A 27,470-nucleotide genomic window follows, 5' to 3' on the forward strand; every position below is an offset into this window, starting at 1 on the left:
ATTGGCTGTGTCCTTAAGGTCAAAATGGGCTGGGTCCTTAACGGGCTATATAAATGTGCTGGCGGGGTCATATGTTTATTAATGCGCTGCGGGGGGTATATATAAATGCGCCGGCGGGGGTCATATCTTTATTAATGCGCCGGCGGGGCTAGATATATAGGCTATATGTCTGCCCCCCCCCCCCTGCAGCACTATATATCTTGCCACCCACAGCGCTTTTAATATACATATGGCCCCCACTGCCACTCACAATGTTCATTTTAAAACCCCCGCTGGGAGCCCTGATTGGCTCCTCAGTACCGGCTATTCAGGGTTCCCCGCGGGGGATTTAAAAATGAAAGTTAAAACACACGATACATCGTGGGGTTGCGGAGCATGCCGCCCGCTCCCCTGCTTAATAACTTCTCATCGCATCGGGTGTCAGAAGTGAAACCCGTTACGATCAATCCCTCCGCATGCTCAGAAGTAACAACGGATATTATAAACCAGGTGCAAACGGATGACATAAAGGCTCATCCGTTTGCCATAGACTCCAATGTTAAAAATAACGGCCTTTAATTTACCCGTTTCTTGTGACGGAAGAAAAATTTGTGCATGTGCCGTTTTTTCTTCCATCACAACTAACGGCCGTTATTCAAGACGGGCTATAACGGGTCATAACAGAAAATAAAAAAAACCCACAGACTTGAATGGGATTGTGTAACGGCCGTTTAACATGGCGTTTCTATCGGACATTTGTAACGGATCTTTTAACGGAACAAATTTATAGCATGAAAGCAGCCAAAGAAAAAAAAAAAAACATGGAAAAAAACAGAAAAAATGCAAAATGATATGTGAACACAACTTTAAGGAGGGGTATAACAACTATATACCCTGATCCCACAGACATAGCAGCAGCAGACAGGAGCAGGGAGGGGAGGTGTGTAACTTCTATACATTCTGATCCTATAGTTACAGCAGCAGAAGTATACAGATAGAGATGGAAGGGAGAGGGTGTATAACTCCTATATATCCTGATCCCATGTGGACAGCAGCAGCAGTACACAGATAGAGCTGGAGGGGAGCTTTATAACTCCTATATATCTTGATCTCATAGAGATAGCAGCAGCAGTACACAGATAGAGCTGGAGGGGAGCTGTATAACTCCTATATATCTTGATCCCATAATGATAGCAGCAGGAGTATACAGATAGAGCTGGGAGGGTTCTGGGAGCGAGCAGGAGAGATCTGCTATGTGATGATGTCATCCTGAAGTTCACAGGAAGTTAGCTGATCTAGGACTGACCACTACCTCTGACATATTAAGTAATGTCATTTTCTGTGGGTCAGGCTGATTACATGACTCAGTTACAGTAATGAAACACATGGATCCAGCTGTGCTGGAATGAAACAAATTGTGGTGTAGGGCTAGTAATGGTGAGTGTGCACAATATGGGGGGGGGGGGGGAAACCTCCTCCACCCTTCTGGCCATCTTCTCCCAGAACACAGCACCCCCTCCACATTGAGGTGCAGCCCGTCCCAACGGTAGAGCCTGTATACGACAGAGAGGTCAGACCAGTTCTCCATGAACCCAAACCCCTCCTTCCTACACCAGCTTCTGAGCCACTTGTTTACCTCCCTAATCTCCCGCTGCCTCTCTGGTGAGGCTCGTGGTACAGATAATATTTCAGAGAATATTACCTTGGAGGTCCTCACCTTCAGCTTACGGCCTAAGTCCCTGAAATCATTTTTAAGGACATTCCACCTACCTCTTACTTTGTCATTGGTGCCAATGTGTACCATGACTGCTGGGTCTTCTCCAGCCCCTTCCAGCAACCTGTCAACTTGAGTGCCAGGAAGACAACACACTGTTCGGTGATCCTGGTCTTTGTGACAGATCGCCCTGTCTGTCACCCTAATAACAGGGTCCCCCACCACTAGAACCTGTCTGGCCTGCCCTGCACTCCTCTCCTCCTTCCATCTTTACTGGAGCAGACACCCCCTGGTGGTCAGAGGCAGTGACTTGCTGCAGCATCGCTAACTCAGAACTAACATCCCCTCATCTGCCAACTGGGAAAACTTGTTGGGGTGTAAGATCAGGACTAGCCTCCCTGACACTTCTCCATCTACCCCATTTTCTAACTATAACCCAGCTAGCTGACTGTCCTGCACCTCCATCCCACTATCCTCCCCACCTCTACCCCACAGAGTGCCCGCTCAGTACCCAGCAGACTCCTCTCCATGTTGTCAATACATCTCAGTCTTGCCAGATGCTCCTCAGGATCCAGGATCTGGGCTTCCAAATGAACAACCCACACAACAATATGCACCCTCCAACTTCTGTTCAAGGATTGTATACATTGACCAAGATGTACACTGGATAGCATTGTCAAACATGGAGTCAGTGTAGGGGGCACAGGAGGGGTATAATATCAGTCCGGGGGCACAGCAGGGGTTGCTCCCTGTCCCCATTGGGGATCACAATGTAAATTCCTAATTCACCTATCAGTATGTCTTTGGAGTGTGGGAGGAAACCAACGCAAACAAGAGGAGAACATACAAACTCCTTGTAGATGTTGGTCTTGGTGGCATACTAGCTGTACACTAGGGCTCTGCAGACCATATAAGTGATTACAGATACATCCAGTGACTCTTTTCTATCTGGCCCAGACAGCCATGAAGACTTTTCCTGGTCAAAACTTGTCTCTGCGGAATCTGCAGACAAAAATGTTGTGTTCCTTTATCCAGCACAATCCCCACCACTTTACATATCTGTATTGCCCCACACAGTAATAGTTCCCACTTTGAGCACCAATATAGTAGTTAGGTCCCTTCTGTGCCCCCATACTGCCCCCAGTATTTTGCCTCAATACTGCCACATTTAGTACTTAGGCCCCCTCGGTTCTCGCCTATAAAGTAGTTGGCCCCCATATAGTAGTAGCCCAATGAAAAAAACAAATACTTTTCTCTAATCATTTTTCCGCAGCTACCGACGCTCTGCTCCCCGCGGCTCCAACTCTCTGAGCTCCCTATACAGACAGCGCCATACAGAGATGCTGCCCACACCGGAAGTCATGGCTGCAGAGTCAGGACGGAGCCACCAGTGTAACACATACACAATCGATAGCCACGCTTGTTGGGGGATCAGGGACATGTGTCCCCTGAAGATCAGCTCACAGTCACGCCCCCTTTCCACTGCGATCCTTACGTCCTGCACATAGGTATATTTCATGTCTATATTCCAGCTGTATTCTGCATCCATATTATAAATGTGTTATCTTCTATAACTGAGTCACAGGTTTGGCTGAATGGAGGAACATACAGCAGAAAAGAGACAGGACACAGAGCTTAAAGAATTCCACAATACATTGTTGCTGCCGCTGACTGAGTAGAATCTGTTCCCTGCATTTAGTGGTTACTACTCACCTGGATGGTTTCCTGTAGGAATGTCCTCCTTATACTGCTCATCACCACTCACATCTGTCTCCTCTTCTTCTTCCTTTATATCTTTAGCATTAAAATAGATTGGATCTTTCCCTGTAGGAATTTTCTCCTTATACTGCTCATCACCGCTCCAATCTGTCTCCTCTTCTTCTTCCTTTATATCTTTAGCATTAATATAGATTGGATCTTTCCCTGTAGGAATGTTCTCCTTATACCGCTCATCACCGCTCCAATCTGTCTTTTTAACATTAATATTGTTCATATCTTCTCCCTGAATGATAAGATGTGGAAGAAATATTGTAAAAGTCTTCAGACAGTAAAAGTCATGTTGAATGTTTTATATGAGCAGAAAAGATCATTAAAAGGGGTATTCCAGGGCAAAACTTTTATTTATATATCAACTGGCTCCGGAAAGTTAAACAGATTTGTAAATTATGGGAAAAAAAATATATATATATACCAGTCCTCAAGAACACTCGGGATATAGAATGTAAGAAAAGAGATGGTGGATCTAATCAGGATTTAATTTATTGTATATAGATATGTCAATAGCCAATCACTCTGCAGGGCCCTTGCAGGAATGAATTGGTAATTGTTCAATAAAATAGATAAAAGATGTAGGTATAAAAATACAAGTAAAATAAAACAGAGAATGCACCAATTATCATAAATCTCAGCGATCTCAGCACACCGTGATGTCCTGTAAGGTAGCAATACTCACGGGCAGCGATTTCAGCAGACCGCGATGTCCTGGAAGTGAGGAGAGCTTTATGCAGTGCCGGTCCAGGTCGTAGCTGGGGTGAGTGGTTCTCCGGTGGGCTGTGAGTGTCCTGGGCTGGCACGGAGGGGCGTCCGGCCTGAGGAGGATGCTTCCAGGAACTCTGCCGTCCGGGGCTGTGAATGGAGGCATCATCACATTATTGAAACATGTATATTTACCCTCTATATATATCCATTTCACACTTAATTCATATCTTAACTATATATGCATTTATATACATATACAAATCCATAGATAGTTCATTATATCCCTCTCTTTCTCTTTTTATTTTACTTACTCTATTTGGATCCATTTCTGTTTTTATACCCAACTTGAACTAGCCAGGCTCCATGGTTTAGTAGCCACCCCCAATCAACATGACATCACTACATGTTAGACCTTATAAATATAGACCCCATCACTGGGCATACATACTTTATTGTCACTGAAGAAAAGGCCCGCAGGCCTTGAAACGCGTCTGTCTCTTAAAAGCACCTTATCATCCAAGAGACTATACCCACATATTGTGGCTAGCAACTGCTGGATGCCCACAGAACTGAGATCACTGCAACACGCGCGCAGCTAGCGCATCATTCACACACGCAGCTGCCTCCATTCACAGCCCCGGACGGCAGAGTTCCTGGACACGTCCTCCTAAGGCCTCCTAAGGCCCCTCCGTGCCAGCCCAGGACACTCACAGCCCACCAGAGAACCACTCACAACAGCTACGACCCGGACCGGCACTGCATACAGCTCTCCTCACTTCCAGGACATTGCGGTCTGCTGAAATCGCTGCCTGTGAGTATTGCTACCTTACAGGACATCACGGTATGCTGAGATCGCTACCTGTGAACATCGCTGCTTGCCAGGATCATTAACAGCCGAGAAGGAGGGTGAGTGGTGCTGTGCACCGATACTATCCATCCCACGATTGCAACAAAACCGCTGCTACAATTGCTGTGAATGTTACTATTGCTACAATTTAGGATTTTCCTAGTGTATGACGGAAAATATAGATTTTATAAAGACAGGAGGCGAGTATCAATTGCATATTCTTTCTTTAATATGCCCAATAGCAGAAAAAACAAATGTAACATGAGTCTAAAATGGAAGAAAAAAGATGCAGGTCACTTAGCAACCTGACCGCACCCCTTCCAACATCTCCACCAATCCCTTCCGGGCTTGCTCCATAAAAGACAGTGTTGCCTCCGCCTCCTCCTCTTTCTTGATGCTGAAAACCACGGACTGTAACCAACATTCAAAACGAAGCCGAGAACCAAAGTCGTCTTCGAACGGTGAAGACACAACTGCACATCATGCGCCCCAACTTGACCGCGATCTCCAAACGAACATCGGATCATTCAACCGAAGAAACTGAAGGTGATGACCCACACCTCGCAGGCCTGCCAGACAATCCTCTCAGTATCCTAGAAAAGAAAAAACACACACCATAACAGGGAGGGCACAAAAACATCGGGGGGGATGATACTCGCCTCCTGTCTTTATAAAATCTATATTTTCCGTCATACACTAGGAAAATCCTAAATTTTATGGCAGACAGGAGGCTCGTATCAATTGCAAGTTCAAAGCAAAAAATAATAGAATAATCAAGGCAAACATTACAGTACTGACATAGCGATATGAGATTCAGGTCTAAAATAATAATTGCGGAAAGTCTCCTCCGAAGACCAATCTGCCGCTTTCAAAATATCAGACAAAGAACCTCCTGCCTGAGCTACTTTAGTAGCCATGGCCCCCCTGGTAGAATGTGCCCGGAAGAGAGACACATCCACTCCTGCTATAGCCATCGTCAGTTTCACCCAACGCGCCAGAGTCGGGGAAGAAACCGGAAAATATGGCGCACAAAATTAAATTAACAACTGAGAGAACCGCGGAGAACGAAATGACTCTGTTCTGCTCTCATATTCCTTCAAACACCGCACTACACAGTTTGGGATGAGAAGGAAACAGTGGATAGAACACAGTGCGCAAATTCGTCTTAGTATGTCTAGTAATAGAAAAATTCACCCCATGAGGGGTAAACTGCCTCCTGGAGATGTCTAAAGCGCGTACATCTGAAACACGCTTAATAGACACCAGGCACAACAGCAGTAATTTTATATGACAATAGCTTGAGTGACAACGTACCCTTATCCTCCCAAGAAGAAAACATGCGATGCACCATAGACACGTCCCACGTGGCTAAATAACGTGGAGTCGGAGGACGTTTAAACCTAATTCCCTTCAGAAGACGGCAAACCAGTGGGTGTTGCCCCACCGGCACACCGTCCATTGGGACGTGTTGTGCTGATATCGCAGACCTATAGACATTAATGGTTCTATAAGCCTTTCCAGCATCGAACGCTTCCGACAAAAAATTTAACACTCCGTACACAGGGGCTTGAACGGGATCCATTTGCCGTTGTGAGCACCAATGAACCCATAATCCCCAGGCCGATCGGTAAGCCGATCTGGTACTCGGAGCCCAAGCCTCGCACATGAGGTCTCTAGTTGATCTTGATAATCGTCTATCAACTCCTGGCGACCCGAAATCAGCCAGGCCACTAAAGGCAACTGACCCGACAACACCAGTGGATGCAATTCCCCTGTCGGATTGCGAAGAAGTTCGGGGAAAGGGGGACAAATCCTCGGACAATCTATGATCATCCCCAATATCTGAGGAAACCACGATTGGGTCGGCCACCATGGGGTGATCAACACCAACGTCGCCCTCTGTGCTTCCGCCTGCCATAATACTCTGGGTATCATGGCAAACGGCGGAAACGCATACAGCGTGTCCTGAGGCCAAACCTGTCTGAACGCATCCGTCGCCAGCGCCTCCGGGTCTGGCCTCCAACTGAAGAACCTGGGAACCCGGCAGTTGAGTCGGGACGCAAATAAATCCAGACTCAAAGGACCCCATAACTCCCGAATGGCACGAAAAACTGTGAGATGCAGTGTCCAATCACTGCCATCCACCAAATGCCTGGAGTTCCAATCCGCCACAGAGTTGGACACTCCTGGCAGATACTCTGCTTGAAGAACTATATTCCTCACCAGGCAAAACAGCCAGAGTTCCTTTGCAATGTCCGTCAACCTCTGGGATTTCGTGCCCCCTAAACGGTTGACGTACTGCACCGCTGTGATGCTGTCCATGCGTAACAATCCGCAACAATCCGCCCTGTGAGACACAAAGCTTTTGAGAGCAAACGAACCCGCGAGCAGTTCCAAGCAGTTGATGTGCAACTGAGATTCTGCTGGAGACCATTTGCCCCCTGTAGCTGAGGACCCGCACCGGGCACCCCATTCGCTCATGCTGGCGTCTGACTCCAAGATAATGTCCGGTTTGGAGTTGAAGATCGTTCTTCCATTCCAGTCGTGGACGTGTCGGAGCCACCACAACAGTTCCTCGCGAGCTTCCTGCGACAGTGGAACCTGATCCGCGTACGTCAGGCCTCCCGCCAAGTGACTGATCTTCAGTCTCTGCAGCGCCCTGTAATGCAGGGGCGCCGGAAAAATCGCCTGAACTGAGGAGGACAGTAGGCCCACAATGCGGGCCACCGCCCGAAGAGACACCAATTGTTTTCAGAGCAACAATCTGATCTCCCTGCGCAGCACCACAAGTTTCTTGTTCGGCAAGCTCAAAGTTGCCGATCGGGTATCCACTCGAAACCCCAGAAACTCCATTATTTGTGCCGGTCTGAACACCGACTTCTTTTCGTTGACCAGGAACCCCAGGGCTGTAAGAAGAGTGATTGTCCACTCTACATGCAACATGGTCTGATGCACTGACCTGGCCATAATCAATATATCGTCTAGATATATGATCAGTCGAACCCCCCAGCTTCTTAAAGCTGACACCACCGGTCTCATGAGCTTGGTGAAGCACCAAGGGGCCAACGACAGCCCGAACGGAAGGCAGGTAAACGCCCATTTCTGACCTTCCCACAGAAATTGGAGAAAGTGTCGGGAAGAAGGGTGAACCGGTACCTTAAGGTACGCGTCCTTCAAATCTATCTTCGCCAACCAATCGTTCGGGAGCAACAGGTCCCTCAGGAGGTGAATGCCCTCCATTTTGAAATGGCGATACAAAACACACTCGTTTAAGCTTTTTAGGTTTATAACCGGTCTGTATCCTCCATCCTTCTTCTTCACGAGAAAAATGTTGCTGAGGAAACCAGGGTCGTCCATCGCCACGGGACGAATAGCATTTTTGGCATAGAGATCTGTGATCTCCGTGCAAATTAAGGCTCTGTCGGAGTTTGAGAAAAAAATGCGTCTTGGCCGACGCCTTTGAAGCGGGGGCGTTACGAATTCTATAACATATCCCCTCACCGTCTGAAGAACCCACGGGTCTGATGTAATCAGGGACCAAGCGTGGGAAAAATATCTCAGTCTGCCCCCCACAGGAACATTCATTAACGGAATGTCGATTCGGCCTACCTGTGGATCTTCCTCTAGGGAAACCTCGAGAACCTCCTCGAGCCCTCCAGGGCCGACCTCTGGATGGAAAGAAAGGAGTAGCGGGAACTGTGGCGGCGACCGCCTGCACCTGTGGCCTCTCTTGTACATAATGTACTGGACCCCTATTGTGGGGTCTGAAATAGGATCCTCGGCCGGAAGGGCGACCCCTACCCCTTCCAGCCTTCCCGAAAACCTTGGCGGATTTCTTTAAAGAGGATTGTGCCTTATCCAGGCTTGAAAAGAGACTCATGAATTTGTTAATGTTCTTGATGAGCGAATCTCCGAAGAGAAGGCCCTCAGCAGATGGGCCTGGTTCCTCTGTCGCAAGATGGGTCAATTGAGGATCCAATCTCATCAAGACAGAGCGGCGTCTCTCAGATGACATGGCCGTATTGGCATTACCGAGCAGGCATGTGGCTCTGAGAGCCCAACCTCTCAATACCTCCGCGTCCACTTGCGTACCCGCGGCCACCGCCTGCTCCGCCATGTTCAGGATCTTCGTCAACGGACCTAATAAATCGAGCAGTTTATCCTGCACCGATTTAAAGGACCTATCCAACCCCTTACTAGGGTTTTTGCCCGATTTCAGCAGGTATTTTACCAAGATCGGGTCGAGCTCTGGGGTCACCGCCACCTTATTGGTGACTGAAGGACGGGGACACTCAGACCTGAGCTTGTTCCTGTTACCCATGTCCAGGGGTTTTCTCAGCCATGCCTCGATGTATTTAGCGACATGAGGAATCTGTGTCCATTCACCTGACCGCGGATGCTTGATAGCCTCCGGGTCGAAGAAAGGGACTCCCTGAGAGTCCAAAACGGCATTGACGGAAACGTCTTCAGTGTGAGAAGAACCAGAGGGTTGAACCTCATCCCCGTCACAACCGTCATCCTCCTCGCTATCAAAAACGGAATGATCAAAATCATCCGAAACCGTTTCGGACTCTGAATCCGACCTATTCACATAGGAATCAGGCTTAATCCGCTTAGCGGATCGTTTAACCCGGCTAGCATCAACTTCCTCCCGGGGGAAGGGTCTTTTGCCCGTAAACGGGTTGCTGCCCTCAGGCAAAGGGTCAGCTGAAAGAGATTGGCCACCTCCCAATGGGGTTGGCAACATAGCAGAGGCCGCTGCGTCGGTACAATGGTAACTCTTCCGGGACGACTTCCCGGGTCTCAATGAGCCAGAAGGGCGAGTCTGCTCTGAGGAACCTGCCAGCACTAAAGGTGGTAGGATAGTCACGTCTTGGCGAGATTGAGATATAGCCATAGATACAGATCGGGTAATGGTATCATTAACTGTTGTCATAGCGGCTGCTAGGGCGGTATGTACCGACCTGTGGACCAGTTGCTGAATTTGCTCAGCGGACATGCGATCCTGGTCATGCGAGCCGTTGGGGCCCTCCCCCATGGTCAAATCTAACTTTCCGTCTGTCATAGTAGTTAGTGAACGTAGGGAAACTACAGCAAAAACACGGGGCTGTGGAGACAAAAGATATATGTATACAATAAGTATAAACTTTAATACGGTATAGATAATAGAATTCAGTAAAACAAAAACATAGAAGTATAAATATATACACATAAATATAATATATATATATATATATATATATATATATATATATAAATAAAAATATGTATATACCCCTATACTCCCATGTGGCGTGATACAGGCCACCAGTAAAGAAAGGAGGGGAATCTGGGCAGATCCCTAATCAGGAGAGGGGGAGGGGCGCAGAAACTAACTGTAAACACCGGGGTACAAGAGACCCCACTGGTGGAACAGGGTGAGAGGACCAACAAAGTCCCCCTGTCCCCTGCAAATCCGGCACAAATATGCCGAGCTGCAGCAGGGGAAAAGGAAGAACAGATAGGCCGACGCGACTGCCGGACTCTAGGGGGGCGTGCCGTTCTTCCGCCCGAGATCTCGCGATACCAGCCGTGCTCCTGAGAAGTGGAAGCGTGCGCTGGCAGCGGAGAAGAGGGGCGGCGCAACCAGTTGGAGAAGACGGTGACGTCACCGGAGATGGCAGTATAGTAAAGAGAACGTGGGGACAATCAGTGAAGCGGGGCAGCGGGTACCCCGAACTAACCAGGTAAAAGGACAGGAGGTGCGGGCGTATGCAGTATCTACGCCAGAACCCAGAAGATAACTATATATATATATATATATATATATATATATATATATATATATATATATAGAGAGAGAGAGAGAGAGAGAGAGATAGAGATAGAGTAGAATAAAGAAAAATAGGAACTAAATAAAGAGTAGAAATAAAGAACAATAGGTAATGGGAATAAGGGAGTGGGGAGAAACCCCCAGATGTTCCCAAGAGAAAATATATAGAAAAATAGTGAACAATGAATAAACTTAATGCACAATTAGCACAATGGTACTTATCTGTCTACTGAGCAGAAAGAAAGAGGAGGAGGCGGAGGCAACACTGTCTTTTATGGAGCAAGCCCGGAAGGGATTGGTGGAGATGTTGGAAGGGGTGCGGTCAGGTTGCTAAGTGACCTGCATCTTTTTTCTTCCATTTTAGACTCATGTTACATTTGTTTTTTCTGCTGTTGGGCATATTAAAGAAAGAATATGCAATTGATACGAGCCTCCTGTCTGCCATAAAATTGACTACAGTAACTGACATGACTCAGAGGATTTCATAGGAGTTCACAGGAGGTCATTCATTCATTTATGAACTGCATTTCCTAAAGAGACACGTTGCTCACCACTGTAGTGGACATTTATGATAATTGGTGCATTCTCTGTTTTATTTTACTTGTATTTTTATACCTACATCTTTTATAGGGATGTAAGAAAAAATCGATTCCCGTGATTATCGCGATTTTTCACTTGCCGATACTGAATCGATTAAAAATATTTTTGAATCGATTCTTTTAGTGATGTGGAATTTGTATCTCCTGATCCCCGGAACTGCATGTCCCGGGCATCAGGAGATACAAGTTCCACATTTTGTCAGCCGGATCTGACGCGGCGGCGCTCTGGGTGTACGGAGCGGGCTCCGACTCCTGCCCGCTCCATACTCTGAAGCCCCCGGCTGTTCTCAGTAGCCGGGGGCCGCCGCTAATAGCCAGCATGCGGCGATCGCCGCGGCTGGCTATTAACCCTTTAGATCGCCGCTGTCAAAGCTGACAGCGGCGTCTAAAGGGATCTGTGAATGTTCCCTGGTGGGCTAGTGGGGTGGATCGCCCCCCGCAGCGCGATCGCGGGCGGGCGATCCACTATGGAGGTAGCCGGAGGGCTTACCTCTGCTTCCCTGCTCTCCGTGACTCTGTCATTGATAGAGCCTGGCTGGACCAGGCTCTATCAATGGATCGCAGATAAATGGAGTTCAATAGAACTCTATTCATCTGTCTGAGGAATCTAATGATTCCTAAAAGAAAAGACTAATAAAGTGTATAAAAAAAATAAGATAAAAATAAAGTTTTAATAAAAATGTAAAAGAATTTTTTTTTTAGACAGAATCGGGATATATCGCGATGTATCGTCACCTAGACGGTATCGCGATATATCGGGATTTATCGAATCGCCACACTGGTATCGCGATTCGAATCGAATCGCCAAATTCTTGGCGATTCACACCCCTAATCTTTTATCTATTTTATTGAACAATTACCAATTCATTCCTGCAAGGGCCCTGCAGAGTGATTGGCTATTGACATATCTATATACAATAAATTAAATTAAATCCTGGTTAGATCCACCATCTCTTTTCTTACATTCTATATCCCGATTGTTCTTGAGGACTGGCATATATATTATTTTTTTTCCCCCATTTTTTGATTAGGCCTGATTGGGTGAAGGCATCACCTTTAACCTCGAACACTTTCTCTTTACCGCTAAGTGAGATACACATTCTATTGTCCAGATTTGTAAATTACTTCTATTAAAAAATCTTAATCCTTCCAATAGTTATTAGCTTCTGAAGTTGAGTTGCTGTTTTCTGTCTAACTGCTTTCTGATGACTCACGTCCCGGGAGCTGTCCAGCTCCCATGGGGATATTCTCCCATCATGCACAGCTCCCGGGACGTGACATCATCATTGAGCAGTTAGACAGAAAACTTCAGAAACTAATAACTATTGAAAGGATTTAGATTTTTTAATAGAAGTAATTTACAAATCTGTTTAACTTTCCGGAGCCAGTTGATATATATATAAAAAAAAAGGTTTTGCCTGGAATACCCCTTTAAGTTTTTATCTGTACCGAATTTGTTTTAATGGGACTTTTCCCTCTTTTTCTTTTGTGCAAGACGTGACCAAAAATACGCAATTCTGGTATTTGAAATTATTTTTACGTTTCTGTCCTTGACCGTGCGTTTTCATTAAAGGAAATCTGTCACCAGTGTCACCTGCACCAAATTGTCGGTACCGACAGGTAGTGCAAGTGACACTGATGACAACGGTACTCACCTTGTCCCATTCCGTGGCGGGGATCTCCGGTAATTTTCTCCCTTAGCTCCAGCTCCGGGCACCTGGCTTGGGACACAGGCGGAGCTTAGTGACATCACCGATGCTGTTCTCTAGCAATGGGACCCAGCAGGGAGCAGCATCGGTGATGTCACTAAGCTCCGCCCATGCCCCAAGCTGGACCGGAGCTTAAGCTTAAGGGAGAAAATTACCGGAGATCCCCGCCACGGAACGGGACAAGGTGAGTACCGTTGACATCAGTGTCACCTGCACTACCTATAGGTACCGACAGGTTAGTGCAGGTGACACTGATGACAGATTTCCTTTAAAGGAAAACTGTCAGTCAGTTCACCCACACTAAACCCTCGCTACTCCAGACTTCTGTAGCGAGGGCCCGGCACATGCGCAGTTACACTGATATTCATCAGGATGTGAGAGCTACGTAAAATCTTCAAGCGCATGCACTCTGCAGACAGAACGCTGCACTCCGGGGGCATGTTACAGAAAATGAATATGCAAACCACAGGGGGTGGCTTAGGCCCCTTCCTCCGGGACCCAAAGAAATATGGATGCCAGGGGACCGCCTTCAAAGCGCTACTACAGAGAACTCAGCGGCCAGGGCACACACCCAGTATATTGGGTTCAGTGTGGGTGAACTGGCTGACAGTTTTCCTTTAACGTTTAATTTTTATTAGTTCGGACACTTACACATGAGGCCAGAGCTGGATTAACCTCTTCAGGGCATAAGCATACACCCTGCATCCCGAGTCCTTAAGGATGTGGGGAGTATGCATACGCCCGTGGAAATTCCGGTCCCCGCCGCTAGCCGGTTGGGGACCGGACCAGGATGCCTGCTGAAATCATTTAGCAGGCACCCCGGCACATCACCCAGGGGGGTCCTGAGACAACCCCCCCATGTCGGCGATCGCAGAAAATCGCATGTCAATTCAGACATGCAATTTTCTGCTATTCCGGGCTGATCGGGTCTCTGGTGACCCGATCACCCGGAAAATAGGGATGATCGGAGCTGTCAGTGACAGCCCAGATCATCCTGAGGGCTAGGAGTGAGGTCGCAGTGCTGCGATCTCCTCCTATCACCTGCCATTGGTCAGAACTGATTCTGACCAATGGCCGAGCAGGACAGTGGCCACCCCTGGATGTCGAGGGGAAGATGTGGAGAAGATGAAGGCCGTTACCTGGAGGAGAAGATGCCTGGGAACCGCTGATCTTCGCTGGAGACTGCAAAGATCCTGGCTCAGGTAGAGAAATGACAGTTGGGGGGGGGGGGGGGGGGGGTTAAACGAAAGTGAAAGTAAAGTGATCTTTACTGTGGCAACCACTAGGAAGGCCAAACTGCAACTCCCAGCATGCCCAGACAGCCAAAGGCTGTCTGGGCATGCTGGGAGTTGTAGTTTTGCAACATCTGGAGGGTCACAGTTTGGAGACCACTGTTATAGTGGTGCCCAAACGGTAGCCCTCCAGATGTTGCCAAACTACAATTCTCAGCATGCCTAGACTGCTCAGGCATGCTGGGAATTGTAGTTCTGTAACATCTGTCCCTTCAGATTTAGCAATTTTCAGTAGACATATTTTATTTGTGAATAAAAATAAAATTTATTTGGAATATCCACTTTCCTTACAAGTAGAGAGCTTCAAAGTTAGAAAAATGCAACATTTTCATGAAAGTTTTGGGATTTTTCACCAAAAAAAGGATGCAAGTAACGCCGAAAATTTACCACCAAAATAAAGTAGAATATGTCACGAAAAAAAACAATCTCAGAATCAGAATAGTCGGTAAAAGCGTTTTCGAGTTATTAATTCGTAAAGCGACGGTGGTCAGAATTGCGAAAAAGGGCTCAGTCCTTAAAGTGTAGCTCCCACCATCACTTTTTCTTTTTTCTGTCCCTGCCTATTACCCATCTATCCCTAACCCCCTCCCTGCCTTTAATTTTTTTTTTTTTTTACATATTAAAAATGCCTTTTTGTCTGCCTGGTAGTGTGCTCGGATTTGATGTGCAGGATTTTCTGGTAAAGATTTCAATGTAAGCTAAAAGACTGAATACAACTTTAAATCCTGCGCATCAAATCCTGCACATCAAATCTGCGCAGAATACTGTACCTAAGACCCCTAGACCCTAAAAGTACATTCACACGAGCGGATCCCCAGTGTATTTTACAATGCGGAACCGACGCTGAAGGACCTCTGTATGCTACTTTTACATGTGCCTGCTTGGAGCGGCAATACGCTGCTACGTGCAGACACACTGAAGCGATGTACCAGTCGCCGCACATGCGCGGTGTACTCGCACACATCGCGGCCACTCCCCCTGCTCTATGAGCTAAGCCAAGAGCTGCCGTGATGTGCAAGTATACTGTGCATGCGCGTGGCGGGTCGCACATCGCTGTGTGTCTGCTCATAGCAGCGTATTGCTGCTCCGAGCAGGCACATGTAAAGGCAGCATACAGAGGTCCTTCGGCGGCAGATGCGCAACGAAATACGCGATAGGGATCCGCTTGTGTGAATGTACCCTAAGGGTGCATTCACACGGGCGTATTTGTCAGCGTATTTGTCAGCGGATCCGCAGCTGCGGATCCGCTGACAAAGGCCCCTAAAGTGCTGCCCTCTTTGTGTCTGCTAATAGCAGCAATCCGCCACTACCAGCAGACACACTGTGAAGTGCGAGTCGCAGTGTATCCGCACATCCTGCACATCGCGGCCCCTCCCTCGGCTCCCTGAGCTACACAGAGAGCGGCCGCAATGTGTGCGAGTACACTGCAGGGTAACTCGCACATCGCAGTGTGTCTGCTGGTAGCGGCGGATTGCCGCTATTAGCAGGCACAAAGAGGGCAGCACTTTAGGGGCCTTTGTCAGCGGATCCGCAGCTGCGGATCCGCTGACAAATACGCCCGTGTGAATGCACCCTTAGGGTGCATTCACAAGTGCGTATTTTTGATGCAGATCTGCTGAAGATTTACTGCCCCATCACCTCAAGGGGTACCAAAATCTGCTACAGCAAATCTGCAGCAGAAAATACACACATGTGAACATACCCTAAGGGCTCACTCACACGAGTGGATTTAGCTGCAGATTTTCAGCTGCAAATTTTCAGCTGCTTATTTTTATACAGCTTTTTTTTCTGCAGAAAATACGCGTCTGAAAATACGCAGCTGAATATAAGCAGCATAATATAAAAAGCAGCAGATCAGATGCAGAAAATCCACACAAAATTTCGCTCATGTGAACGAGCCCTTAGGGTACGATCACACTTGCATATTTTCTGCTGCAGATTATCAGCAGATTTTGCTACCCATGGAAGTCAATTGGCAGAAAAATCTGCAGCAGCAAATCTGCAGCTAAAATACATTTAGGGCTCGTTCACATGAGCGTATTTCTTCCAAATTCACAGCGGATCTCCCACTACAAGTTTGAAAAGGGGCGGAGTCCCCGCATGGTACCTTCAGCAGATTTTCGCCAGCAGAATCTCCGCTATTAAAAATCCGCCACAGACAATATTGACTTCAATTAGGTCTGTGGCAGATTTTCAACAGCAAAGATTCCACTGGCAAAAATCTGCTGCGGGTAACACGTGGGGACCCCGCCCTTCTTCAAACTTGTTATTAACTCAAACTCCCAGAATGCCCTGATACAGCCTATGGCTCTGCAGCTGTCTCAAACCAAAACTACAACTCTCATCATATTATACTATATAACATACTATACTACCATATAATGCAACATGCTGGGAGTTGTAGTTTTGGTTTGAGACAGCTGCAGAGCCAAAGGCTGTATCAGGGCATTCTGGGAGTTGTAGTTTTGGGTTGGGTCAGCTGCAAAGCTATAGGCTGTGACAGGACATGCTGGGAGTTGCAGTTAGTTACAAACTACAACTCCCAGCATGCTCTGATATTGCTCATGGCTCTGCAGTTGACCCCAAACAACAACTCCCACCATGGTGCACTTCAACTTTACTAACCTCAACAAGTGTCCAGCCATGCTGAAAATTCCCGACGCGCGCATAGCAAACAAAACCACTTCCGTGTAGCCACGCCCTCTCTGAAGTCACGGACCTTTTTTATTAATTTTTTTGGGTGGGGGGCCGGCTGGGCCTATTTTCAGGTAGGGGCCTGGAGCTACAGCCCCATCAGCCCATATGTTAATCCGGCCCTGAACGCGGCAATACTACACGTTTAACGTTTTTGCATTTTCGTTTTTTGCTCCTTGCCTTTAAAAAATCATAACTCTTTCAATTTTGCACCTAAAAATCAATATGATGGCTTATTTTTTGCGCCACCAATTCTACTTTGTAATGACGTCAGTCATTTTGCCCAAAAATCTATGGTGAAACGGAAAAAAAAATCATTGTGCGACAAAATTGAAAAAATGCCGTTTTGTAACTTTTGGGGGCTTCCGTTTCTACGTAGTACATTTTTCGGTAAAAATGACACCTGATATTTATTCTGTAGGTCCATACGATTAAAATGATACCCTACTTATATAGGTTTGATTTTGTCGCACTTCTGAAAAAAATCATAACTACATGCAGGAAAATTAATACGTTTAAAATTGTCATCTTCTGATCCCTATAAAACTTTATTTTTCCGTGTATGGGGCGGTGTGCGCGCTCATTTTTTGCGCCGTGATCTGAAGTTTTTAACGGTACCATTTTTGCATTGATAGGACTTATTGATCGCTTTTCATTCATTTTTAAATGATATAAAAAGTGACCAAAAATGCACTATTTTGGACTTTGGAATTTTTTTGCGCGCACGCCATTGACCGAGCGGTTTAATTAATGATATATTTTTATAATTCGGACATTTCCGCAAGCGGTGATACCATATATGTTTATTTTTATTTACACTGTGTTTTTTTTTTATTGGAAAAGGGGAGTGATTCAAACTTTTAATAGGAGAGGAGTTAAATGATCTTTTTTCACTTTTTTTTCCACTTTTTTTTTGCAGTGTTATAGGTCCCATAGGGACCTATAACACTGCACACACTGATCATTGTTATCCCATAGGGACCTATAACACTGCACACACTGATCATTGTTATCCCATAGGGACCTATAACACTGCACACACTGATCATTGTTATCCCATAGGGACCTATAACACTGCACACACTGATCATTGTTATCCCATAGGGACCTATACCACTGCACACACTGATCATTGTTATCCCATAGGGACCTATAACACTGCACACACTGATCATTGTTATCCCATAGGGACCTATAACACTGCACACACTGATCATTGTTATCCCATAGGGACCTATAACACTGCACACACTGATCATTGTTATCCCATAGGGACCTATAACACTGCACACACTGATCTCTTATACTGATCATTGTTATCCCATAGGGACCTATAACACTGCACACACTGATCTTCATAATTGATCACTGGTTTCTCATAAGAAACCAGTCATCGATGATTCTTCCGCATGACTGCTCATGCCTGGATCTCAGGCACTGAGCAGTCATTCGGCGATCGGACAGCGAGGAGGCAGGTAGGGGCCGTCCCGCTGTCCTGTAAGCTGTTCGGGATGCCGCGATTAGCCGCGGCTATCCCGAACAGCCCGACTGAGCTAGCCGGCAACTTTCACTTTCACTTTTAGCCGCGCGGCTCAGCTCTGAGCACGCGGCTAAAGGGTTAATAGCGTGCGGCGCCGTGATCGGCGCTGCGCGCTATTAGAGGCGGGTCCCGGCTTCACTATGACGCCGGGCCCGCCATGATATGACGCCGGGTTACTGTGTAACCCGGCGTTATATCAGAAGAGCAGGACCAAGGACGTACCGGTACGTCCTTGGTCCTTAAGGAGTTAAGTTTAACGTATATGCCGGCGTATAAGATGACCCCCAACTTTTACAGTTAAAATATAAAGTTTGGGATATACTCACCATATAAGACTACCCCTCCTACCGCGATGTACGGTACCTTGTAGTTCCCCCCAAATTAGGTAGGCAGCATCTTCCCCCACATTAGGTAGGCAGTATAGTTCCCCCCACATTAAGTTGGCAGTTCCCCCACATTAGGTTGCCAGTTCCCCCACATTAGATTGCCCGCCCCCCCCTACATTAGGTCGGCAGTTCCCCCACATTAGTACGCAGCTCCCCCCACATTAGTAGCAGTTCCCCCACAATAGTAGGCAGCTCCCCCACATTTGTAGGCAGCTCCCCCCACATTAGGTCAGCAGTTCCCCCACAATAGTAGGCAGCTCCCCCCACATTTGTAGGCAGCTCCCCCCACATTTGTAGGCAGTTCCCCCCACATTAGGTCAGCAGCTCCCCCCCAACAGACATACAGCTTCCAGCCATATACAGTGTATGGCTGCAGGCTGTATGTCTGTACTGGTCTGCCCCCACAGTGTTCCGATCACCGCTCCTCAGGCCCGGGTCACCATCTACTGCTATGGCCTATGGACCATAGCAGTAGGTGCCGGGAGCGGTGACCGGATCACTTAAGATAGCACGGCCGGTCACTCACCAGGCCCCGGTCAGCGCGCGTCCTCCTGCGGTCCTCCTGGTCCTGCGCTCCTCTGCCTCTATGGTTGTAGGCACGTGACGTCACTGACGTCTTGTGCGTACAACCATAGAGACGGAGGACCGGACCGCAGGAGGACGTCGGGGAATGGTAAGTGACCGTCGGACATCCTTATGTCCTGAGAAGATTTTTCGGGACACAGGGATGCCGGTATAGGAATAGCCGGGCCGGCTCCCATGTGTGGCTGGAGGCGGGGGCCGGCCACAGCAAGTAAAAACTAATACTGTATACTAAAAACCAGTGTGCCTCCAGCTGTTGTAAAACTACAACTCCCAGCATGCCCGGACAGCCTTTGCCGTGCTGGGAGTTGTAGTTTCACAACAGCTGGAGGCACCCTGGTTTTTAGTATACAGTATTAGTTTTTACTTGCTCTGGCCGGCCCCCGCCTGCAGCCACACGCGGGAGCCGGCCCGGGCAGATAATTATAGGTATTCCTATGCCGGACCCCAGTACCCGGCGTATAAGACGACCCCCGACTTTTCAGAAGAAAATTCGAGGTTAAAAAGTCGTCTTATACGCCGGGATATACGGTATATTATTTTTTTTATTTGAAAAATTGGGAAAAGGGGGATTTTAATTTGTATTAGGGGAGGGGCTTATTCACTTTTATTAACTATTTGTTTTTTAATTTCCATTTATTTTTACTATTTTTTTTTAGTCCCCATTGGACAGTGTGTGTGTCTCCAGCTGTTGCAAAACTACAACTCCTAGCATACCTTTGGCTGTCCGGACATGCTGGGAGTTGTAGTTTTACAACAGCAGGAGACACACTGTAAACCACTGCACTATGGAGACTATTACAATTTTGGAATAATCTAAGGAATAATCGACATAATACAAAAAAAAAAAAACTGCAATGTGATTGTGATATATTGTGCAGCCCTAAGATATGTATATGTACACATTATATACTATATACACATACATATATATACACACATTATATACTATATACACACACACACATTATATACTATAAACACACATATATATATATACTATATACACACACACACACACACACACACACATTATATACTATATACACACATATACATACACATTATATACTATATACACATTATATACTATACACATACATATATATATACTATATACACACACACACATACACATATACTATATACACATACATATTATATACTATATACACACACACACACATTATATACTATATACACACACACATTATATACTATATACACATACATATTATATACTATATATACACATACACATTATATACACATTATATACTATATACACATACATATTATATACTATATATACACACACACATATTATATACTATATACACACACACATTATATACTATACACATATATATATACTATATACACACACACACACACACATTATATACTATATACACACACACACACACACATTATATACTATATACACACACACACACACACATTATATACTATATACACACACACACACACATTATATACTATATACACACACATTATATACTATATATACACACACATTATATACTATATATACACACACACACATTATATACTATATACACACACACACACATTATATACTATATACACACACACACACACATTATATACTATATACACACACACACACATTATATACTATATACACACACACACACACATTATATACTATATACACACACACACACACATTATATACTATATACACACACACACACATTATATACTATATACACACACACACACACATTATATACTATATACACACACACACACACATTATATACTATATACACACACACACACACATTATATACTATATACACACACACACACACATTATATACTATATACACACACACACACACATTATATACTATATACACACACACACATTATATACTATATACACACACACACACACATTATATACTATATACACACACACACACATTATATACTATATACACACACACACACATTATATACTATATACACACACACACACATTATATACTATATACACACACACACACATTATATACTATATACACACACACACATTATATACTATATATACACACACACACATTATATACTATATATACACACACACACATTATATACTATATATACACACACACACATTATATACTATATACACACACACACATTATATACTATATACACACACACACACATTATATACTATATACACACACACACACATTATATACTATATACACACACACACACATTATATACTATATATACACACACATTATATACTATATATACACACACACATTATATACTATATATACACATACACATTATATACTATATATACATACACATTATATACTATATATACACATACACATTATATACTATATATACACACACACACATTATATACTATATACACACACACATTATATACTATATACACACACACACATTATATACTATATACACATACATATTATATACTATATACACACACACACATGATATACTATATACACACACACATTATATACACATTATATACTATATATACACACACACATTATATACTATATACACACACACACATTATATACTATATACACACACACACATTATATACTATATACACACACACATTATATACTATATACACATACATATTATATACTATATACACACACACACACATTATATACTATATATACACATACACATTATATACACATTATATACTATATATACATACACATTATATACTATATATACATACACATTATATACTATATACACACACACATATATATATACACATTGGCCCTCATTTACTATCGCCAAACCGACAGTATATCAGCAAGCGACATGAGGTATTTTCTTTTGTGGGGTTTATAGCCGCAATGTGAAATGGATTTTATTTTCACCTTGAGTAGTTATTTTTTGGTTACTTTAGTGCTTATCTTTCCTGAACCTGTGCGGCCATGTCCAATGCTGGTTCAACGGAGGGTGAAGGTCACTCAGAGACAACTATGTCGCAGGATAGTATTGAGCAGCCCCGGAGGCGTCGCTGCTTTCACAAAAAAAAAATTTAAATGTATTTTGACGCCTTTACATTTTCTGACATTGCTATGTGTGTTTTCCATGTACAAAATTTCTTGGCGGTGAATTGTGCCAAAAAAATAAAATTAAAATAAAGGCGCAAAATTGCGCCAAAGATCGATTGGAGTAAATGATGATTTACTGACCAAAGTAAAAATCACACACAGGACCGTGTGATTTTGAGAAAGTTATAAAAATGACAGTGGCGAAGATGCGCCAAAGTGTTGCGCCAAAGTTACGGGAAAAAAAAACACATAAATCCTTTTAAAAATATCCCCCCATTATATACTATACATACACACACACATTATATACTATATACATATACATACACACACACATATTGGCCCCGATTTATCAAACTGTGTGAGAGGAAAAAGTGATTTCTCCACAGCAACCAATCACAGCTCAGATAACGAGCTGTGGTAAAGTGAAAGCTGAGCTGTGATTGGTCGCTGTGAGGAAATCTCTCTACTTTTTCTCTCACACAGTTCGATAAATCTGGGCCATTATATACATACATATATATATATATATTTACCCACATGATATTCTATACACATATATATCTTCATACCTCCTTCCTTGGAGTCGAACAGGAAGTGTACTAACAGGACCTGCGATGATGTCACAGTCAGGTGATCAGTCACATGGAGGAGGAGGGAGGGGTCAAGGAGTCACATGATCAGGGCTCAGTGTAGAGATAAATGATGTCAGAGGACGGTGACTGTAGGTGTCTATGTGGATAAGAAGATGTATGGACACCGACAATAACAGGACAAAATACACTAAATGTCTGTATTATAGTATATACATGTATTATAGTATTATAGTATATACATGTATTATAGTATTATAGTATATACATGTATTATAGTATTATAGTATATACATGTTTTATAGTATTATAGTATATACATGTATTATAGTGTATATGTCAGAGGACGGTGACTGTAGGTGTCTATGTGGATAAGAAGATGTATGGACACCGACAATAACAGGACAAAATACACTAAATGTCTGTATTATAGTATATACATGTATTATAGTATTATAGTATATACATGTATTATAGTATTATAGTATATACATGTATTATAGTATTATAGTATATACATGTATTATAGTATTATAGTGTATACATGTATTATAGTATATACATGTATTATAGTATTATAGTATATACATGTATTATAGTATTATAGTATATACATGTATTATAGTATTATAGTATATACATGTATTATAGTGTATATATCAGAGGACGATGACTGTAGGTGTCTATGTGGATAAGAAGATGTATGGACACCGACAATAACAGGACAAAATACACTAAATGTCTGTATTATAGTATATACATGTATTATAGTATTATAGTATATACATGTATTATAGTATTATAGCATATACATGTATTATAGTATTATAGTATATACATGTATTATAGTATTATAGTGTATACATGTATTATAGTATATACATGTATTATAGTATTATAGTATATACATGTATTATAGTATATACATGTATTATAGTATTATAGTATATACATGTATTATAGTATTATAGTATATACATGTATTATAGTATATACATGTATTATAGCATATACATGTATTATAGTATTATAGTATATACATGTATTATAGTATTATAGGATATACATGTATTATAGTATTATAGTATATACATGTATTATAGTATTATAGTATATACATGTATTATAGTATTATAGTGTATACATGTATTATAGTATATACATGTATTATAGTATTATAGTATATACATGTATTATAGTATTATAGTATATACATGTATTATAGTATTATAGTATATACATGTATTATAGTATTATAGTATATACATGTATTATAGTATTATAGTATATACATGTATTATAGTATATACATGTATTATAGTATTATAGTATATACATGTATTATAGTATTATAGTATATACATGTATTATAGTATTATAGTATATACATGTATTATAGTATTATAGTATATACATGTATTATAGTATTATAGTATATACATGTATTATAGTATTATAGTATATACATGTATTATAGTATTATTGTATATACATGTATTATAGTATTATAGTATATACATGTATTATAGTATTATAGTATATACATGTATTATAGTATTATAGTATATACATGTATTATAGTATTATAGCATATACATGTGTTATAGTATTATAGTATATACATGTGTTATAGTATTATAGTATATACATGTGTTATAGTATTATAGTATATACATGTGTTATAGTATTATAGTATATACATGTGTTATAGTATTATAGTATATACATGTATTATAGTGTATACATGTATTATAGTATTATAGTATATACATGTATTATAGTATTATAGCATATACATGTATTATAGTATTATAGTATATACATGTATTATAGTGTATATATCAGAGGACGGTGACTGTAGGTGTCTGTGGATAAGAAGATGTATGGACACCGACAATAACAGGACAAAATACACTAAATGTCTGTATTATAGTATATACATGTATTATAGTATTATAGTATATACATGTATTATAGTATTATAGCATATACATGTATTATAGTATTATAGGATATACATGTATTATAGTATTATAGTGTATACATGTATTATAGTATATACATGTATTATAGTATTATAGTATATACATGTATTATAGTGTTATAGTATATACATGTATTATAGTATTATAGCATATACATGTATTATAGTATTATAGTATATACATGTATTATAGTGTTATAGTATATACATGTATTATAGTGTTATAGCATATACATGTATTATAGTATTATAGCATATACATGTATTATAGTATATACATGTATTATAGTATTATAGTATATACATGTATTATAGTGTTATAGTATATACATGTATTATAGTGTTATAGTGTATACATGTATTATAGTATATACATGTATTATAGTATTATAGCATATACATGTATTATAATATTATAGTATATACATGTATTATAGTATTATAGTATATACATGTGTTATAGTATTATAGTATATACATGTATTATAGTATTATAGTATATACATGTATTATAGTATTATAGTATATACATGTATTATAGTGTTATAGTATATACATGTATTATAGTATTATAGCATATACATGTATTATAGTATTATAGCATATACATGTATTATAGTATTATAGTATATACATGTATTATAGTATTATAGTATATACATGTATTATAGTATTATAGTATATACATGTATTATAGTATTATAGTATATACATGTATTATAGTGTTATAGTATATACATGTATTATAGTATTATAGTATATACATGTATTATAGTATTATAGGATATACATGTATTATAGTATTATAGTGTATACATGTATTATAGTATTATAGTGTATACATGTATTATAGTATTTGTTACGCCTAGCGCTCCGGGTCCCCGCTCCTCCCCGGAGCGCTTACGGCATCTCTCTCTCCGCAGCGCCCCGGTCGGTCCCGCTGACCGGGAGCGCTGCACTGTCTTGGCCGTCGGGGATGCGATTCGCACAGCGGGACGCGCCCGCTCGCGAATCGCATCCCAGGTCACTTACCCGTCCCGGTCCCCCGCTGTCATGTGCTGGCGCGCGCGGCTCCGCTCTCTAGGGCGCGCGCGCGCGCGCGCCAGCTCCCTGAGACTTAAAGGGCCAGTGCACCAATGATTGGTGCCTGGCCCAATTAGCTTAATTGGCTTCCACCTGCTCCCAGACTATATCTTATCTCTGCCCCTGCACTCCCCTGCCGGATCTTGTTGCCTTAGAGCCTAGTGAAAGCGTTACTGTGTTTGTCCATACTGTGTACTTGACCTCCTGCTATTGCCTTATTGACTACGATTCTTGCTGCCTGCCCCGACCTTCTGCTACGTCCGACCTTGCTTTGTCTACTCCCTTGTACCGCGCCTATCTTCAGCAGTCAGAGAGGTTGAGCCGTTGCTAGTGGATACGACCTGGTCACTACCGCCGCAGCAAGACCATCCCGCTTTGCGGCGGGCTCTGGTGATTACCAGTAGTGACTTAGAACCGGTCCACTAGCACGGTCCACGCCAATCCCTCTCTGGCACAGAGGATCCACCTTCTGCCAGCCGGCATCGTGACAGTATTATAGTATATACATGTATTATAGTATATACATGTATTATAGTATTATAGTATAAACATGTATTATAGTATAAACATGTATTATAGTATATACATGTATTATAGTATTATAGTGTATACATGTATTATAGTATTATAGTGTATACATGTATTATAGTATTATAGTATATACATGTATTATAGTATTATAGTATATACATGTATTATAGTATTATAGTATATACATGTATTATAGTATTATAGTATATACATGTATTATAGTATTATAGTATATACATGTATTATAGTATATACATGTATTATAGTATTATAGTATATACATGTATTATAGTATATACATGTATTATAGTATTATAGTATATACATGTATTATAGTATTATAGTATATACATGTATTATAGTATTATAGTATATACATGTATTATAGTATTATAGTATATACATGTATTATAGTATATACATGTATTATAGTATTATAGTATATACATGTATTATAGTATTATAGTATATACATGTATTATAGTATTATAGTATATACATGTATTATAGTATTAT

The 27,470-nt window shown here is 42.3% G+C and overlaps 1 protein-coding gene across 1 annotated transcript in view; it reads right to left on the reverse strand.

Annotated features, from left to right (window-relative positions):
- LOC130298224 (oocyte zinc finger protein XlCOF6.1-like) overlaps positions 1 to 23,397 on the reverse strand; it is a 32,902-nt gene extending 9,505 nt beyond the window's left edge. Inside the window, exons 1-3 of the mRNA XM_056551145.1 lie at positions 23,336 to 23,397; positions 4,146 to 4,318; positions 3,407 to 3,695 (exon numbers count right to left, since the gene is read on the reverse strand). Coding sequence (XP_056407120.1) covers positions 3,407 to 3,686 — 280 coding nt within the window. The 5' untranslated portion in view covers positions 3,687 to 3,695; positions 4,146 to 4,318; positions 23,336 to 23,397. The remainder of the gene's footprint in view (positions 1 to 3,406; positions 3,696 to 4,145; positions 4,319 to 23,335) is intronic.
- Positions 23,398 to 27,470: the final 4,073 nt, after the last annotated feature.

This window comes from Hyla sarda, chromosome 1, assembly GCF_029499605.1.
Source record: "Hyla sarda isolate aHylSar1 chromosome 1, aHylSar1.hap1, whole genome shotgun sequence".
Taxonomy (NCBI): domain Eukaryota; kingdom Metazoa; phylum Chordata; class Amphibia; order Anura; family Hylidae; genus Hyla; species Hyla sarda.